Genomic DNA, 19,321 nt, shown 5'->3' with positions numbered 1-19,321 from the left:
AAAACACCCCTGGGGCTCTAGAGGGTTAATATGTATGCAAAGTTTCAAGCCGCTAGGTTTCATGGTTTTGGAGTTGTGGAGGAGACACATTGACACATATTAGAGAGATAGAGATATCCATCGTTACAATCTTATCCTTCAAATGTAGCTCTGTCATGCTCCACACTTAAAATCTTTATTCTCCTCAGGGAGATAGTGGATATAAAGTAGACTAGTGAACATCCTTCTGCAGTTGGGTTACCTTCCCGAGGAGGTTGCTGGCAGGATTTGCACTCTGGCCACCACATAACATTTCACTCCACAAAACACACTGTAGTGTACATCGAGGTGGTGCTGAGGTGTCGTCCACCGGACGGCAGTCTCCCCGGGTCAAACTGAGGCGGTCCCTTCGGGCCGGTGCCTGGCATGTCCTATCCCTAAGAGATGGGGATGGGCCAGGCATCTGCCTGGGGGATGGCCAGATGGAGGCCGCTGGAGTACCGGCAAAAAGTGAATGCAGCGACACGCCGTGGCGTATGGTATGTATGTATGTATGTATGTATGTATGTATGTATGTATGTATTAAAGGTGGAATTAAAATCTCTTATTCACCAGGAATTTGGATTTTGGATCAAACGCCTTGTAATGGGCATGCGATGGATTAGCATTTTGGAATATGCCATTTTTCAGAAGGGGCTTTACATACAAGCTGCTGTCCCAACTGCATTCACTAATGAATGTTAAATACTGGAAAATGATATCTTCCAGAAAGAGAATCCATGTCCAAGAATCTGAAGATTTCCAAGCTTTGGAGAAGCTATTTCACTTATGATATTATCATACCGATGATTTATCGATACAATAATAAATTAATGTACAAGTTTACCTATTTTTACTATGGACTAAACCATTTCATAATCATCATCATCATCGTCAAGCTACGTAGGTGATATCTCTCAGGCAAAAATGTTGCAGTTAGAACTATAGTATATGAGAGTAATACTCCGACCTCAGATCGTAACAGATCGGTAACGGATCTGACTACAGTCTGCAGAGAATTACTACAGGAAAGGAATTCACTTTCCTCACTTATATTATAGAATGCCTGATCATCATACCGATGAATTTGGCTGAGCGCTTTTAATTCTGGATCACTCCATCACAGTTGATTTCTATACGAGGTATGAACGTGCACAAGGAACCAAGGAAGATTGAATCACTGTACCCACCAATGTTTGTCTAGCTTTATATTAAATGTCTGTGTCGTATCTGCCTCCAACACAGTCTGTGGAAGAACATTCCAATATTCAAAGTCTGTTTAATAAAACAATTAGTTCTTGCATCTCATCATCGATCATCTTTCAAGAGTTTGAGTGGATGACCTCTTGAGTGGATGATTAATCTTATTCCATTTCATTTTTTCATGGGTTCTAGCAAACAATCACCTACTGTTTGCAACAGATATCATTGTATCTTTTGTATCACAACCTAAAAGCAGACACATTGACATCTGAAAAAGACAGCGTGCTGAAAGATAGAATGTCATCCACCAGCACTTCATCAGAACAGCAGTTTGTTTGGTTTAACCTTGTTAGGGCTCAAACCCAAAATAGAAAGCTCAATATCATGGTGCTGGCATTCTGCCCAATTATCCTGAATAGTATTATATTGTAAATAAAACTCTCTCCTTGTGCGATGACAAAAAAAAAAGACACGATGCATTTGTTATAATGAAATAAATTTGATAAGAAAAATGACTTTTAATGAAATTTCTTGAAACTAGTGTTCCTTATAAAGAGATCACAGTGTATATTTTTGTCTTACCTGCAGCATTTATTTGATTTCTCTTCAAGAGTTTATATCAATTAAATATTAAACTGATATTTAGGAAGCTGTTAGGTTTTTTCCAAACCTTTTACAAATTATCTTGAATGTTAAGCTATCCCATACTTTTTACAGAAGGTCAGGGTGCTCGCTAAAAGTCGTGAACATTGTTTGCTGAGAACCAAACCTGGACAGGTAACCCACTCCATCGCAGGTGGTTCGGGCAGGAATGTGAAACATGACCAAGGGGTCAGCACCCAATGGCATCCTCATTACTCATGCAAAAGACGTCACGGGATCTTTAACATCCAACAGAAAATGCTTTGCAGATGGGGCACCCAGTTTAATGTCCAGCCAAAAGACAGTGCACTCTGATGAAATTCCCTGCCTGCAAAAACATCAGGGTGACAGTGGAGATGGAGTAGGAATTGAACTGAAACAAAACAGCTCAAAGGTGAGTGCACCATCTCTGAGCTCTCCCGCAAGCTCACATAATTATAATAACTTAGATTAAGCCAACACAGAAAAAGGGCCACTTCACAAGCACACGATATACTGAACATCAAATATCATATAGTACTCGATTGGTGTTTCTGCTGTATCGCCTCACATCCTACCATACACTTCAGTTCCATCCAGCAGAAAATTATCTTAATAAAAACTTTGCAATTAAGTCAGTCACACAAAATTGAACTGGTCATCACACTTCATAAATCTTCTTCTTCTTCTTCTTCTTCTTTCGGCTGCTCCCGTTAGGGGTCGCCACAGCGGATCATACGGATGATCCGCATAGTGATTTGGCACATGTTTTATGCCGGATGCCCTTCCCGACGCAACCCTGGTCGCATGTTACGACACAGAGATATGGTACACCTATTTTAACCGGGGTATACACCGGCCCAGTATACTGGTACTCATTTCGCCGACCTCGGAAGGATGACAGGCTGAGTCAACCCCCTGGTGTATTAATTCAGTGGCCCAACGGGGCTTGAACTCAGGACCTCTTGGATCCCAAGCCGCTGCCCTAACCACTGCGCCAACACCAGGCTATCACACTTCATAAATGTGTACCGTATTATTGTCAAAACATTTTAAGTGCTTCTAAAGTATTAATTCAGCAGCAAAACTGCTGCCATTAATGATCAAATAATAACGGTACTGATTATTAATAATAAAGTGTACAAATATAAAGACAGCCTTCTGAACATGACCTACCTGCCGAGCTCAGGAGACGATGGTAGTCCGTAGCACATGATGCTCTTCCAGCTCCCTCCGTCTCCACTCCATCCAGCCCTAGATTTAGGGGTTCTTCATCATATCGTTGCCAATTACTGACTAGTGTACGCCTTGAAAACCGTCTTTCTATTTCCTCTTCTTCTTCTTCATGTTGCTCCTCAGTTTTCTGTACAATAAAAATAAATAGAGCTGCATCAAAATAAACAGAAGGAAAATTTGGCCAATTACCGGTATAATAATACCTCGCTTAGCACTCAGTACCGTAAGCGATCCTGGAAAATGCACTAAATGGGGTCATCATACCACTGTTGATTTGTAGATGCATTCCTGACAATGTTATTTCTTACACACAAGCCATTTCTGAGGGCTTCATTAGGGTATCGATAATAGCGCTAATAATACAGATGGTAAACATATTGTTGCGGTTGCGGGGGTAGATGGAGGAATAAAATAGAGAAGTTAGGATTGAATAGAGTTGTTTGGTCTGTGGACATGTAGGAGACATCTCAATATAATTAAGTAGGGAAACTATGAGCTTAAGTGTTACATGCCACCACATGGGGGGTAGTGTAGTGTCAATTAGATAGGGATTAAGAATGAGTTCCCCCAGTACGTGATTGCCCCCCTGTAACCTATTCCTAAGTCGCATTTACAAGCGAGCCAGGTGTGCCGAGCAGGTCGAGGCCCCACCTTCCTGGGTTTCGTGTGAGCAAGCCACGCCCCGGAGGAGAAAACAGGGATTCGGTGTGATGTCAGTCAGAGTTGAGAGATTGGGAGAGCGCATGCAGGATGTCAGTGTGAAGAGGGGTTGAGTGCGGAGTGAGGAACACACGTAGATAGGAGATGTCGAGAGAGAACGTAGTTAGGAGATGGCCTGTAAGAACAGGGCTTTACGGCTGGCTTTCCTTCGGCACATGAAGAAGACGGCACGATTCTTGTATTCGTGTTGAGGCGATTTGACTCGTGTGGTGAAGCAAGACGGTTGGGTTTGGACGTGAGGAACAGACCCTGACCCTCGTGGATGTCAAATAGCAGGTCGGTGAGGACAATCGACGCACGAAGCAGCTGCACAGGGTCTCTGAGCCTTGGTGTTGAACACCGCTCACAAATTGCCTGAAATACGTTTGTCCCGCTACGAGAGAGCGACTTGGCACCATTTTGCGCACATCTACATGTACAAATACAAGTGCCTTGATTCCAAGTTCCACAAAGCTAAGTGCCAAGCCAAGTGCCATCTCGGGGCCAAGCTAAGTGCCAGAATGAAAGGAGGGATTTTCTTTTATTTTGTTTCCCCTTGTCTGTATTTAAGTCTGTGTGTAGAGGCGCCTTGACTTTGAGTTTAATTTACCTCCCATATTTATAATTATTCCATTTATAATTACCCTTGTAAATATTCCTATTGTCATTAAATACCGTGTTCATTTTAAGTTGCTTTGTCCATGTATTTGTCGTGGGGTTCGAGTATAAACCCCCCTGTGCGTCCATTTCTGTGCCCCCATTGAACCGCCATTGCGCCCCACCCTTCCTCTGTGCGTGATAATCTCTGAGGATCAACGTGTCCACCTCCTATTAATAAGGAAAAGACCGCTCAAGCGCCTGGGTTGGCGGTGTTAACCACCCGTCACCACAATTTGGGTTGGGGGATTAACCTTGGTCGCCAGCGCCGCGACAATATATTATAAATAAAAATAATATTTTTCTCATAATAACATGAGCAAGTATTAACAAAAACATAAAATATGTACAAACAACAAAAAAAGCACAAGCCGGTAGGCGACGAGGGATTCGCTAGGATCGAAGCGCTGGATACGATGCTTTTCATTCTGACCGATCCACCGACGAAGATTCATTGCCAAGACGTATTGGTTCACATACAATTGTTCCTCTGCCTGGCAAGATTTTTCCTATTGCGTATTTTGCCAACTGGCACTCCTCATAAAAAATGACGGTAAATAGACACCCGATTTTTGAAGGACTACCATTTGAAAAATAAAACCTCAATCAAAAATCGGCTCAAGCAAAATTTTCTAAATATCTCGAAGTGTTTAATTCCGGTCTCGTTTCTCTCCATTCAAAACTGAAGGACAAGTATTGAAATACTGTACACGGTTTTTCGGCCGCTGCACAGCAATGGGTGGTTGCTGGGCAACGAAATTCAAATGCGCACATTCCCAGCACATATTGCAAACGTTGGCAAAGTTTCATCGAAATTGGTTCGCTGGTTCGTGCTGTGGAGCCTCGCGTTGCAGACACAGACACAGACACAGACACAGACACACACACACCGAAAACCCGACAATAAGGGATATCTAGCATATATAGCGAATCCAATAATTGCCATCACTCCTACTCCTCCAACATGGTAGTGGTGGGAAATAATGTGGGAGGAGGCTCAACCTGCTACAAAATGAAGGCGGAGTAAACAGCGCTGATTGGCTCAGAGTGTGTGCATGCAGTACACACAATGGTGGTGGGTGTGTTTACTCGATGAGTGGCTGTATGATGGATTTTCTTCATTTTTGGGGTTTTTAGTATAAAAAAAAATTCTCCAGGAAAAAAAAAACCCATAATGAATCAGCATTCTATGGGGCAACGTTAAGTGAGGTATTGCTATTTATAAATTTGCATTGTTTTAACGATACATGTTCCAACAGTTCACCAATTTCTGGTGTCAAATAGCCATATAGCGAGCTAAACACAGATTCTTACATGCCTGTGAATGCATCATCTAATTATGTTATTGTGAAACAGCAGCATGGCTTTCAACTCTTGATGGTTGTTTTTGGCAATTCAGGTCAGGTCAGGTATGGGAGCATGTGCCAGAACAGCGCGTCGCGGCGTCCACTTTCCGCCGGTACTCCAGGGGCCTCCGTCTGGCCATCCCCCAGGCAGATGCCTGGCCCATCCCCATCTCCTTGAGATGATGGTCAACCTGCTGCAACCACGAGGCACGTGGTCGGCCCACTTGCCTCCTCCACTCATGAGACTCCCTCGCCGAGAGAATCTGGTAAGCAGGATCAGCGTCAGGAAAACGAGCCACATGTCCATACAGCCGCAACTGACGCTCACGGACTATGCAGGTAACAAATCTCATCCGAGTCTCTCTCAGCAACCGCTCGTTGGACTCAAAATCTGACCAGCGATAGCCAAGGATTCTCCGAAGAGACCTGGTACCAAAAGAATTAAGTCTCCGTCTCAGATCCTTGGTCAGAGTCCAAGTCTCGCATCCATAGAGCAAGACTGGAAGTACCAAGGACCTGAAGACTCGGACTTTCGTCCTCCTGCACAGGTACCGGCAGCGTCACACCCCATGATCCAGTGAATCCATGACTCCCCAGGCCCGACCCAGACATCTATTGACCTCTGACTCGCAGCCAGCAGAGACATGAATATCACTGCCAAGGTAAGTGAATCTCTCCACGACCTCAACATCCTCACCACAAACAGGCACAGACAGGACAGCAGCATCCAAGATGTCACCGAAAGCCTGGATCTTAGTTTTGACCCAAGAAACCCGTAATCCCAGCGGCTCCGACTCCTCATTCAGCACCTCGAGGGCCCCCAAAAGGATGTCTAAAGTCTCCGCAAAGATGACTGCATCATCTGCAAAATCAAGGTCCGAGATCTTGACATTCCCAAATGATGCACCGCAACTTGATCTCTCAGACATCCTCCTGAAAATCCAGTCCATACAAGTGCTGAAAAGTGTGGGGGCCAGTACACATCCCTGACGAACTCCAGTAACAACTGGAAATAAGTCAGAGATGGTACCACCACACTTCACAGCACTCTCAGTACCAGAGTAGAGTTCAGACATCAGATCGATCAGTTTGGGTGGCACCCCACGAAGACCAAGAATCCTCCAGAGGACATCCCGATTCACTGAATCGAACGCTTTACAGAGATCAACATAGGCTGCAAGCAGCCCCTGCCGAAACTCTCGTCTGCGTTCGGTGAGGAGATCGTTTTGGCAATTCCAGGAGGAGATCTCCAATTCTAAGGAGAAATGTCTTACTTTGAGCTGGTAGAATAACATTGCCTCATCAGTTACAAGCAAAGATATGGAAAAAACCATTGACAACGAAGTAGCATTTGCTGTTACCATCAAGCTATTCAATCTGGGTCTGTCCACACATTATCAACATCATGATACAATTTTTCCACCATTATTGGTCACTGGGGCTTAGCAAAGAGCACCTTAAAAACACTTATCAAACAAGAGTTTTCTTTGTGTGAAGTTTAAGGTGGTGAAGTAATATTCGATCCAATCACATTGATGTACCATCCTCCCGACATATCAGATGTTGCCTTGTACTGCTGTTGTACAAAAACGTGAGCCTTTTTGATGTTTATAGTCCGGGAGCCAACCGATCAAAATTAAAAAAAAATTGCCCGGTCTGCTATAAAATTTTTGTGTTGATTTTCATAAAGAGACACCCTTTGAGTATATGAAAACCAATGTTGGCAATGGTGAAACTCTTGCGCAACAACACAGTCAACACTTTTGCGAGCCCCCTCTGATAACACAATGTTGGCAAAAGCGAAGATGTAGGATGGGGGTAGGGGCAATTCATATTGTCCTAAAATCATAACCACTAAACCTATATACACAAATGACCCCTCTTATTAAAGAGGAGTTCATTTCCTATATCACAATTGGTGTAGATTTAACCTACCTACAATTGACAAGGTTATATGTCAAACAACAAAAGATTTATGCAACTCAGAAATGCTTGACTATCAATGGGGTCAGGAACAAGAACATACTTTTACATGCCATGGTTTTAAGGAAGATAAAATTAGAAATGGATTAACACAATATTGTGACATGAAACATCCTCTTCAGAGGAAGAGTCACTCTCTGAAACAACTCCACCACATGAACCTCTCTGACGAAGGCATATGCATGTCACTCAGCAAGGCACAGCAGCCTTTTTGCATGAACATCGTTTCAGACATTTGGATAATTTGCACATGCAAGACACCGTTTTGTCTATGTTTGGCTTGGCTGGCTTAGACATGAGAATTGGGACCAGTTTTCCATTGATAAGGGTTCTGCCAAATGTTGTGGCTGGGGGAAGTGCTCGGTCACTGAGATGTGCACGTCTATACAGAAGCAATTGATATAATGCTCTTAAAACAAGGAAGTAAAACGCATCTTCTGTTGCTGGCAGTGACCTAAGGTCTAATTTTGAAGAGACAAACATATGCTGCCTGAGGGTATCCAAACAGCTGAACCCTTTTTGGCCATGCAGAGCAGTCCAGTATACTCTGGCCTCATCAATGACACATTCTGTTGCTGCCATTTCACTATCTCTTCCAAAATCAACAAGGTGGGGAAGGTTTCCTATCAGTCCCAGAGAAACCTGTGCCGCTCTTCTTTTCACAGGAACACAGGCATCATCCCAACTGACTGGAAGAGGGGCCTTGTTGTCCCTCTCTGGAAAGGGAAGGGTGATCGCCAAGACTGCAACAACTACCGAGGGGTGACGCTGCTCTCAGTGCCGGGCAAGGTCTTTGCTCGGATAATTCTTGATAGGGTTCGCCACCATCTGCTTGAGCACCAGCGTCCAGAGCACTCAGGCTTTACACCAAAGAGGTCAACGATTGACCGTATCCTTGCCCTTCGTGTCCTCACCGAACGCAGACGAGAGTTTTCGGCAGGGGCTGCTTGCAGCCTATGTTGATCTCTGTAAAGCGTTCGATTCAGTGAATCGGGATGTCCTCTGGAGGATTCTTGGTCTTCGTGGGGTGCCACCGAAACTGATCGATCTGATGTCTGAACTCTACTCTGGTACTGAGAGTGCTGTGAAGTGTGGTGGTACCATCTCTGACTTATTTCCAGTTGTTACTGGAGTTCGTCAGGGATGTGTACTTGCCCCCACACTTTTCAGCACTTGTATGGACTGGATTTTAGGGAGGATGTCGGAGAGATCAAGTTGCGGTGCATCGTTTGGCAATGTCAAGATCTCGGACCTTGATTTTGCAGATGATGCAGTCATCTTTGCGGAGACTTTAGACATCCTCTTGGGGGCCCTCGAGGTGCTGAATGAGGAGTCGGAGCCGTTGGGATTACGGATTTCTTGGGTCAAAACTAAGATCCAGGCTTTCGGTGACATCTTGGATGCTGCTGTCCTGTCTGTGTCTGTTTGTGGTGAGGATGTTGAGGTCGTGGAGAGATTCACTTACCTTGGCAGTGATATTCATGTCTCCGCAGGTTGTGAGCCGGAGGTCAATAGACGTCTGGGTCGGGCCTGGGGAGTCATGGATTTACTGGATCATGGGGTGTGGCGCTGCCGGTACCTGTGCGGGAGGACGAAAGTCCGAGTCTTCAGGTCCTTGGTACTTCCAGTCTTGCTCTATGGGTGCGAGACTTGGACTTTGACCAAGGATCTGAGACAGAGACTTAATTCCTTTGGTACCAGGTCTCTTCGAAGAATCCTTGGCTATCGCTGGTCGGATTTTGTGTCCAACGAGCGGTTGCTGAGAGAGACTCGGATGAGATTTGTTACCTGCATAGTCCGTGAGCGTCAGCTGCGGCTGTATGGACATGTGGCTCGTTTTCCTGATGCTGATCCTGCTCACCAGATTCTCTCAGCGAGGGAGTCTCATGAGTGGAGGAGGCCAGTGGGCCGACCACGTGCCTCATGGTTGCAGCAGGTTGACCATCATCTCAAGGAGATGGGGATGGGCCTGGCATCTGCCTGGGGGATGGCCAGACGGAGGCCCCTGGAGTACCGGCGGAAAGTGGACGCAGCGACGCACTGTTCTGGCACATGCTCCCATACTTGACCTGACCTCTTCTTTTCCCCTTCTGAATGGGTAGCTCACTGTGTCACATCCACACAACACATATGTGCACAGAAGTGTAGCTGCGACATCAAGAGGATTTTCTGGTACTTCTTGCTCAACACTTCTACCAGCTCATGAATAGGTAGGTATTGATTCTGCCGTTGTATCCAGAGTTCTTGCAATGTGTTCAAGCAGCAGAAGTGATATATACACAGCATAATTATGTCTGTATCTGTTGCATGCACAACAGCTCGATGGTGATCAAGATATTCCACACAATATGCAAGATGAGCAATAATCCTTGTGTCTGCCTCTTCATGTTCTTCACAAGGTAAGTCCAGAACTGAACTTGATGCTGATGTGATGGAAAGAGTGTGACCTTTGTTTTCCATCATACCACCAAGAATGATGGTCACTCCATCCGGAATAGCTTCAGGACTCTCACAAAGGGAAGTGCCAATGAAGTTCTGAAGATTTCCTTTATTTCTTGGATTCTTCATGAGTAAATTCCAGTCCGGAATTTCTAGACTCTTGGATGGTGAGAATTGTCTTGCCTGGTCTGTCTGGTTTCTCCTCTGCTGCTCATCACCCTTCAAAGTATGGCTATCATCAAAATCATACTGATCACCAATGATGTTGACACAGTTGCACATTTCAGGTTTCAACTGCAGGAGCTTGCGAAGATACAGCTGGGGAAGTTCACCAAATGTTTTCACACCCATTTTTTTGGTATTTATTTACAAATGCCATTGTGTCTACCAGATAAACTGTGTATAGGTCACTCTGTGGTAATGATGGCAGCTGTAAAACAACATCCTGCTCAGCTTCAGCAATTAGCACTGCCACGAAATCAGACTTGTTGCCTTTGCGCATTACAACCCCCTGTGCTAAGCGTGGATCAACCTCAAACAGGGATGATGGGTAGTCTGTCCACTCATGGGAAAATGCAATCTGTCTTGTGACTGGGTCGGCATCTCGATAGAAACACAGCACACGTGTAGCTGCAGTCTCATCTTGATAGATCCTGATTAAACTCTGTTGCCTTGATGGGTTTGATTTCTTCTGTGAGGAGAAAGTTACCAGCTTCAGTGGTTCAATCTTAATAGAGACCACCTCTTCTGCTTTCATAATGGCTTCCATGCCCTTAGCTTGAGCATGGACCAAGTCTTTTGAAGCATCCTTCTCACCAGTTGCTCTATTGAGCAGATCCACTTGGTTGTTACACTGGAATGGGTTTATCATCTGCTGGCATATCACTTTCTTGATCTCCTCAACATGCATATGTTCTTCTGTTGCCTGCTTATGTGTTTCTCCATGATGAGTAGATTCCTGTTGGCCTAGATTAGCCATAGACTTTATGTTCTCTGATACAGCTGTGAGAAATGGTGCTGTCTTCACATATTTATCTCGAGCAGCTGGTGCCTGAGATATGCCTTTGAACAGAGATGTCTTCCCTTCATTGTTGTATGTCTGCTCCAGGGCCATGTCACTCCAAACACCATTGAATTTTCCTTTGGAAGAGTGAACTGTGAAGTACCCAACCTGGATCCAGCAAACCTTAACCGAACTGTGTTCAATAGAGTAAGAGGATTTTGGGGGTAGGGGTAACTTTGGTTGACAAAAATGTTAATTTTCTCTTTAAAAATTGATAGAACTCAATCAAATTTGCTGTTTTAATTAGCCATGGATACCATGTTCATATCACATTAAGAGAAATTAGTATTCTAATGCAGCATCTGCCTATGATAAGAAAAGTTCTAAAGGCCATCTTCAAAAAACGTTATTTTTAAGGCATTTTTCACAAAATTATGTACTTTTACGAGGTTTACTTCCACAAAGGCAATTTTTTTTTTGTCATTTTACAATGCACTGATTGAATTCTTACATTTAGTTCACATTTATTTTTAATGAATGTGATTTTTTAATTTTTTTAGAAATTTTATTGACAATTACTGTTTTATCAAATTTTTCAAATCTTCCTCAAACAAAAACGTCCGCCAAAATTTTTCGCAAGAGCTTATGAATTGCCAACATTGGTTTTCATGAACTGCAAACATATATCTAAACATCCTGGGGGTGTAAAATTTTATAGCAGAGGCTGTAAGGTCCAACCCTAAAACAGCCTCGTACACAGGTTGGCTCCCGGACTATTAGAGCTTTTCTAAAGACTAATATCTGACCCCAACATAATGTCGCATCAAAGTCCCAGCCAATGTAGATACTCTGCACCGTGGGTTTGTACAATCCCTGCGAATGACTGAAACAATGTTTGCCAAATTCACACTGCGTTCAAAATTACCATTACCATTTACAATCCCCAATGATCACCCAAATGCAAGCCAAAACTGGGGGTTGGTCACACGTGGGAGGGCAAAAGGCAGGAAGATGTTTCTGATAGTTAAAATGTTTATTGTAATAAATATTGGGTGTTGTGCAAGGAACAAGACACTAATGACTACAAATATCAGACCTTCACTCAAAAGAAACAAGAAAAGGGGAAGAAGGAACACGCAAATTTATGGACAATGAAAAAAAACTCGTACAAAAAACCAGTGAGGAGCCATGAACATGGAACAGACTCAAACTGGATAATGGAGGAGCAGGCAAGGACTTTGTAGGCATGAACTGTTCTTTGGTCCACCTTAATGGTGGCTTGAGCAGGGTCAGGTCATGCAGGATGGCTGGAGCGATGATGAGGAGTCTCTGAGGCTGCCCGAACTCCAACTCTCCTGCTGTCCCTTATCCTCTCTCGGTATTTGTCCTCCGAGACCCCACCCTTCTGCACGGTGGGTCTTCTGGCCCTCTCTCTCAGTACACGGTGGGCCGTAATTGCCAGCCACTTCTGGGGGGTGGTGCTGTTATGGGGCCGGGTCTCGGTGGCGAGCACGACCGCTAGGGGGAGCGGTAGAGTCGGCTCCACCGAACACCCAGAATTTAGGTCGTACCTTTCAGATAAATCCCTAAGGTCACGGGTCCCTTATCAGACCGAAGATCGCCACTAGGTCGACCACGTGGGATAGGGTCAATTGCCAATTTCAATATACTTAAATACCCACGCAGTCTAACTACCGGGGAACTACACCCTCGGCCGACTCTGTCCAATCCGAGTCGCAGGTAACGGCTCGGATCCGGCGTAACCGAGCGGAGTTACCAGAGCCGCGCTGGACCAAATGAACAATTTGCTGCTTTGCAATTTTCCAACACACACCATGCTAAGCCAATGAAAGAACACAGAAACGAGCTGGTACATTCAACAAAAAGGGGAATTTATTAACAATAGTCAGGGGCGAGGGAAGCACGTAAGGGAAGAGTTATCCGAATATAGCAAGGCAAATAATGCAAAAGGAACATAGGCACTTAACAGTTTCTACTTATCAGACGCGGCCACGGGCACACACGCACACACACACACACACACACACACACACACACACACACACACACACACACACACACACACACACACACACACACACACACACACACACACACACACACACACACACACACACACACACACCTAGAAATGGACCATGGCGGGTCTTTATTGAAGGCTTCCAGCTTGAGGAAAGGTGAGCTGGAGAGCAGAGCTAGCTTGGACCTGTCCGCCTCGTGCGGTCTTCGACGTTCTGGCTCAGCGGGACTCGAACCAGCAACAACGATGCCACTCCAAACACCAGGGACGAAGGGTGAAGGACGGACGCCAACTAGCACGAGGGCGGACAAGGCAGCGAGCGCCAGCAGGCAAGGCGAGGCGATCCGAGACGATCTGGCAGGCAAACCCCAACTGCCCCCAGTCGAATCGCGCCGATCAATGATATTCACTCCCCATCCAGGGGGAGGGGACTCCCTCTCGTAACCCCCCCGCCTTACTGGATGGTTTTGGCGCGCGATCCGCTTGTTGCCCGTGATTGGCCAAAAGGGGCGCCAAATCCGCTGATTGGACCGGGGGGCATGGCGGGCCGCCCCTCAAATAGGAAGATGAGTAATATTGTCCTGCGTTGGCTCCCATTGGCCGAACGACAGCAAACTCGCTCGCATCTCTCTGATTGGTCGAGAGACGCCAAGTCCTTCATTGAACTCCGCCCACCGCGAGCGTTATGGCATCAAGATGGAGCGAGGCGAAGGTGTTGTTGTTGTTGTTGTAGTTGAAAATGTAAAAGAAAACCCTGACTATAAAAATAACTCTGCAGAGCACGAACATTTAATCACCCATTAAACAAAGGGACGGGACCCTGACTATAAACACATACTTACCGATATAACTGATCTTTGGGACCTGAATGTTGAGTGCTCATGGTTTCAAAATTTGTAACAGTGCCACATGATCCGACATCCTGCCCCTCTCCAAGGCTCTTCAGTCGAATATGCCACCATGGGTTGCAATCCGCCGGCCAAACAGTTCTTGATGGTGCCATTCAATGTACCATTGCTTTTCAAGCCTGCCATTCAAAGGCCTCCCCTGTACAGGACGGACATGATACAACCTGACTATACTGATCGAAGATTGCGATCATAGCATTCTCGGTGCACATATTACACGTGGTGCACATATTACCTGACAGACCCCTAATCAATACTAACGTGTGTGTGTGTGTGTGTGTGTGTGTGTGTGTGTGTGTGTGTGTGTGTGTGTGTGTGTGTGTGTGTGTGTGTGTGTGTGTCCGCTGTTTCTCGACAACCACCAGTCCGATCTAATTGAAACTTACCAGGTATATTGCTGAGGACCTGAGTATGTGCCTTTTCAAGGTTTGATATTAATCAGACAAGTGGTTCCCAAGTTATGGCCATTTATTTACCAAACCTATGACAGGACACGTTGCTGCGAAGGCGTGGCCGATGGGGAAAGAGCGCGTTCCCCATTACGGGTTGCAACGTATGGACTTCCGGATAGTGATGACTGTGTATTCTAATAATTTCTCGATTTCTTATGTGCATTTATAGATAAACACAATGCCCCAATCCAGTCGTCGTTTACGAGAGCGAAGGAACGGCCTGTGTGGTTGTTTGAAAGTTGTTTTTTTGGGCACGTACAGCCACGCACGTACGGGCACGCGAGAGCGAAGGAACAGCCTATGTGGTGGTTGTTGTTTCTGGCACGCAGTTTGAAAGTTTTTTTTTTGCACGTACGGCCACGCGAGAGCGAAGGAACGGCCTGTGTGTTTGTTGTTTCTGGCACGAGGTTTGAATTTTTTTGTTTTTTTTGCACGTACGGCCACGCACTAGTTTTTAATAAATTCGTTTAAAAATAACTCGAAAAACATGTTTTCACTCTGTTATTATGGGGTATTTTGTGAAAAATCGGTGAAAAAAAGTAAATGAATCCATTTTAAATTCAGGCTGTAACACAACAAAATATGACAAAATTTGAGGGGTGTGAATACTTTCTGAAGCCACTGCATGTTGAGATTGTCATGGGTGCAGCGGTTAGTTTAATTCCCCAACCAAAATTGTGGTGGACCGGCAGTTCACACCAACCAGGCCTGGATTGCCGGGCAGTTTTCCTTCAGAGGCGGACACGTGATCCTCAGACATCATCGCACGCGCGGGAGTGGCATTGGCGGCACTGGCGGAGCGACGGAAGCAGAGATGGATAAACAGCACAAGGGGTTTATACTCAAACACCATGACAAATACACGGACACAGCAACTTAAAATAAACGGGGAGATTTAATGAAAATATAAATATTTACAAGGGTAATTCAAAATGTAATAATAATAATAATAATAATAACGTGAAGTAAATTAAGCCGAAAGTCGAGGTGCCACAACACACGGACTTTGATACAGACAAGGGGGAAAGAAAATAAAACAAAAGCAAATCCTCCCTTTATTCTGCCACTTAGCTTGGTCCAGAGATGGTCTTTGGGAAACTTTGGAATCAAGGTGCTTCGTCCTGCATGGGTAGACGCGCCCAAAATAGGGCCGAGCTGCTCTGGGTTGGAAATGCATGTGAGGCAATTCGTGAAGCGGTATTCAACGGCAAGGCTCAGAGACAGCCGTCTGGCAACCTCGTTGATCGTGCTTGCCGATACACTCTCTGCAGAATGGCACCGCTTCCTTCGGTGACATACATGAGGCTTTGAGGTCCGTCTCTCACGACCAGCCAAGAGTCGATGGCCAACGTCTTGCTCAGTACGCGAGCCAATTCACAGCATGACACGAGAATCATGCAGCCATTTTGTCATGCTGAGATGAGAGCAAAGCAAGATCCTCCGTCCCAGCCACGTTCCTCTCACAACTATTACTGTGAACCTCACCCTTCTTCCACCTCTGGGTGTGGCTTGCTGGCACAAAACCCGGGAAGGCAGGGCCTCTGCCTGCTCGGCACGTTTTTCTTGCTTGTTGTTATCATTGGGGTTGTTATAAAACGCAACACCTTCATGGCAAGCTTGTAAATGCAAAAACGTAGGAATAGGTCACAGCGGGGCAATTACATAATGGGGGAACTCATTCTTAATCCCGATCCAATTTTCACCGGACCACCCCCCATGTGGTGACACACAACACTTAAGCTCACGGTCTCCCTATTTATTTACATCGAGATGTCTCCTACACGTTCACGGCCCAAACAATTCTATACAATCCTAACTTCGCTACGAAATTCCTCCATCTCCCCAGACAACCGTAACAATAAATATAAGAATTGGAGTTTTTTTTAAATAAAGTATGATCATTTTCACTGGCATATAACATGACTGCAGTAAGTAGTTTCAGGCAGAACTGATAGCTTTTAAGAAGATACCAACATAGCAAGACAAATATAGATATACACCCGAACTTAGAGGAATTCTTTTTCCAAAAATGGTGTCGGAATTTCTCCATTGGTAGAGGTCAGTTGTTAAACCACATGCACGACACTATGTGTACAGGTGGAAATTGCAAGTTGTTTACCCACCCAGGCATGGGAGGTATGGGGGAGGGAGGCTTATTTTATGTCCATGGCCTGGCCCTGGATATCTCGAGCACATTTGAAAAAAGATTCCTTCAACATCCAGTTAACGATCAGCACTGCATGGCAAGTCGGCAGAAAAATAAGTAGAGGAAGGGTGGATGATGTCAGTTGTCAGGAGCCGGTCACAGTGCACCAAGCCTCGTACAACCAATCAGCAGCATCTCATGACTCATCCACACTTGCTTTGTCTGGGCATTTATTTGATGTAAATAATGTAACTTGTTTTGTTTGTTTGTGCAAATCAAAAAAGAATTTGACCATGCACTTCCTGGGTCCTTAGTAATGAAAATGGTCCCATTCGTTTTTTTTCATATTATTAAACTTTGTGCGACCAGCGGTTTAGGAGATGCAAAATGGAAGGTGGGATGAATGCATGCGCACACACACACGCACGCACGCACGCACGCACGCACGCACGCACACACACACACACACACACACACACACACACACACACGCACGCACGCACGCACGCACGCACGCACGCACACACACACACAGGATTTTATTACGTACATGTTTAAACACCTCTACGCTCATGTTTACATCAGGCTGGCAGGATGGTCCTGAGATACGCAAACTCACCTCTAAGCTGTCTAGCCTGAGTTCCAATCTCGGCCCAGGGTTCCAAACTGCCAACCTGGAGGTTCACAAGCAGGGGAAACCCGGTGTTTGCCTGGTTAGGATAGCTGGCTAAGGATCTTAGGGTCATTAGTTCAAGCCCCTGTTAAAAACCGTTGAATTAACACCAGGTAGGTTGACTCAGCCTGCCATCCTTCCGAGGTGGGTGAAATGAGTACCAGCGTGCTGGTAACAGGGGGAATTGCATCAGCATCACAGCTGTGCCCCCAGGAAATGATGCAGCCAAGCAGCCACAGAATGCATACGAATAAATAAACAAGCAGGCAGATTTATCAATGAGTGCACCCTCCCTCAGAGAGACATTAAATGGGAGCCCAGTCTGCTGACATGAGTTGGTGTACGTTAAAGAACCCATGGTGTCCTTCACAATGGTGAGGTGAGCGAACAATGGCACCACAGCCAAATTAACACATTGCTGCCCTTACCTTAGTAGAACGTCATGCCTGGCCAGTTGGTTTGTGAAAGAGTTGGGCTAAGCTACCCCCAGTCAATCCCCAACAAAAAGTGTATCCACAAAATTACAAAGAAGCATAAAAATTCCTCATGAATTACATAATCAGCTGTTAAACTAAACTGACCTCTCCACCCGTTGATAATGACTTGTGACGCTCCATATGACCACCGCCCCTGCTTCCATGCTGCCAATGTGAATGATCTTTGCTCCTTTGGTCACCTCGAGCACCGTAGGCACCCTGAGATCCTCGACCACCTCGACCACCTCGACCACCACGACCACCACGCCCACGACGAGCATTGATTGACTCACCACGGCCCTCACCCATCCCCTGCCCTGAAAGAGCTCGATGATGACGACTCCCTTTATGTCCCCTGTGTGTATCTGGCCTCATTGTGTGACAGTCGGTCCCTGTTCAGACCAATCCACACTGGGATTGAGGAGAAGGAAGAGAGAAACATTCACTTAGGAAGGACAATTGATGCAAAAAGAAACAAAAAATACTTTGCAGATAACTACGAAACGTAATTGAAAAAAAAAAATACTAAATGACCAAAACTGAGAGACCACAATTACACTGAGGAACAGACCATCGACCCATGATTACACTGAGGAACAGACCATAGACATGTTATTACACTGAGGAACAGACCATAGACATGTTATTACACTGAGGAACAGACCATAGACAAGTTATTACACTGAGGAACAGACCATCGACCCGTGATTACACTGAGGCACAGACCATAGACATGTTATTACACTGAGGAACAGACCATCGACCCATGATTACACTGAGGAACAGACCATAGACATGTTATTACACTGAGGAACAGACCATAGACATGTTATTACACTGAGGAACAGACCATAGACATGTTATTACACTGAGGAACAGACCATCGACCCGTGATTACACTGAGGCACAGACCATAGACATGTTATTACACTGAGGAACAGACCATCGACCCATGATTACACTGAGGAACAGACCATAGACATGTTATTACACTGAGGAACAGACCATAGACATGTTATTACACTGAGGAACAGACCATCGACCCGTGATTACACTGAGGAACAGACCATAGACATGTTATTACACTGAGGAACAGACCATCGACCCGTGATTACATTGAGGAACAGACCATCGACCCGTGATTACATTGAGGAACAGACCATCGACATGTTATTACACTGAGGAACAGACCATCGACCCGTGATTACATTGAGGAACAGACCATCGACCCGTGATTACATTGAGGAACAGACCATAGACATGTTATTACACTGAGGAACAGACCATCGACCCGTGATTACACTGAGGAACAGACCATCGACCCGTGATTACATTGAGGAACAGACCATCGACCCGTGATTACATTGAGGAACAGACCATAGACATGTTATTACACTGAGGAACAGACCATCGACCCGTG

At 45.3% G+C, this 19,321-nt stretch overlaps 2 protein-coding genes across 4 annotated transcripts in view; one reads left to right on the top strand and one right to left on the bottom strand.

The window, feature by feature from the left end:
• LOC147022832 (muscarinic acetylcholine receptor M1-like) overlaps positions 1-19,321 on the top strand; it is an 81,427-nt gene that overhangs the window by 42,239 nt on the left and 19,867 nt on the right. The gene's annotated exons all lie outside the window — the stretch shown is intronic.
• The window catches only part of AVEN (apoptosis and caspase activation inhibitor), a 105,733-nt gene that overhangs the window by 82,505 nt on the left and 3,907 nt on the right, over positions 1-19,321 (bottom strand). For all 3 annotated transcript variants that reach the window (XM_085887715.1, XM_085887716.1, XM_085887717.1), the window contains exons 2-3: positions 18,007-18,312; positions 3,019-3,205 (exon numbers count right to left, since the gene is read on the bottom strand). In XM_085887715.1, the coding sequence (XP_085743841.1) occupies positions 3,019-3,205; positions 18,007-18,276 (457 nt within the window). In that variant the 5' untranslated portion in view covers positions 18,277-18,312. The remainder of the gene's footprint in view (positions 1-3,018; positions 3,206-18,006; positions 18,313-19,321) is intronic.

Source organism: Eptatretus burgeri, chromosome 7 (assembly GCF_056783735.1).
Source record: "Eptatretus burgeri isolate ZD-2024b chromosome 7, Ebu_testis_v1, whole genome shotgun sequence".
Lineage (NCBI taxonomy): Eukaryota > Metazoa > Chordata > Myxini > Myxiniformes > Myxinidae > Eptatretus > Eptatretus burgeri.
The sequence above is the reverse complement of the archived record's forward strand: the minus strand, read 5'-3'. Positions and strand labels throughout refer to the sequence as shown.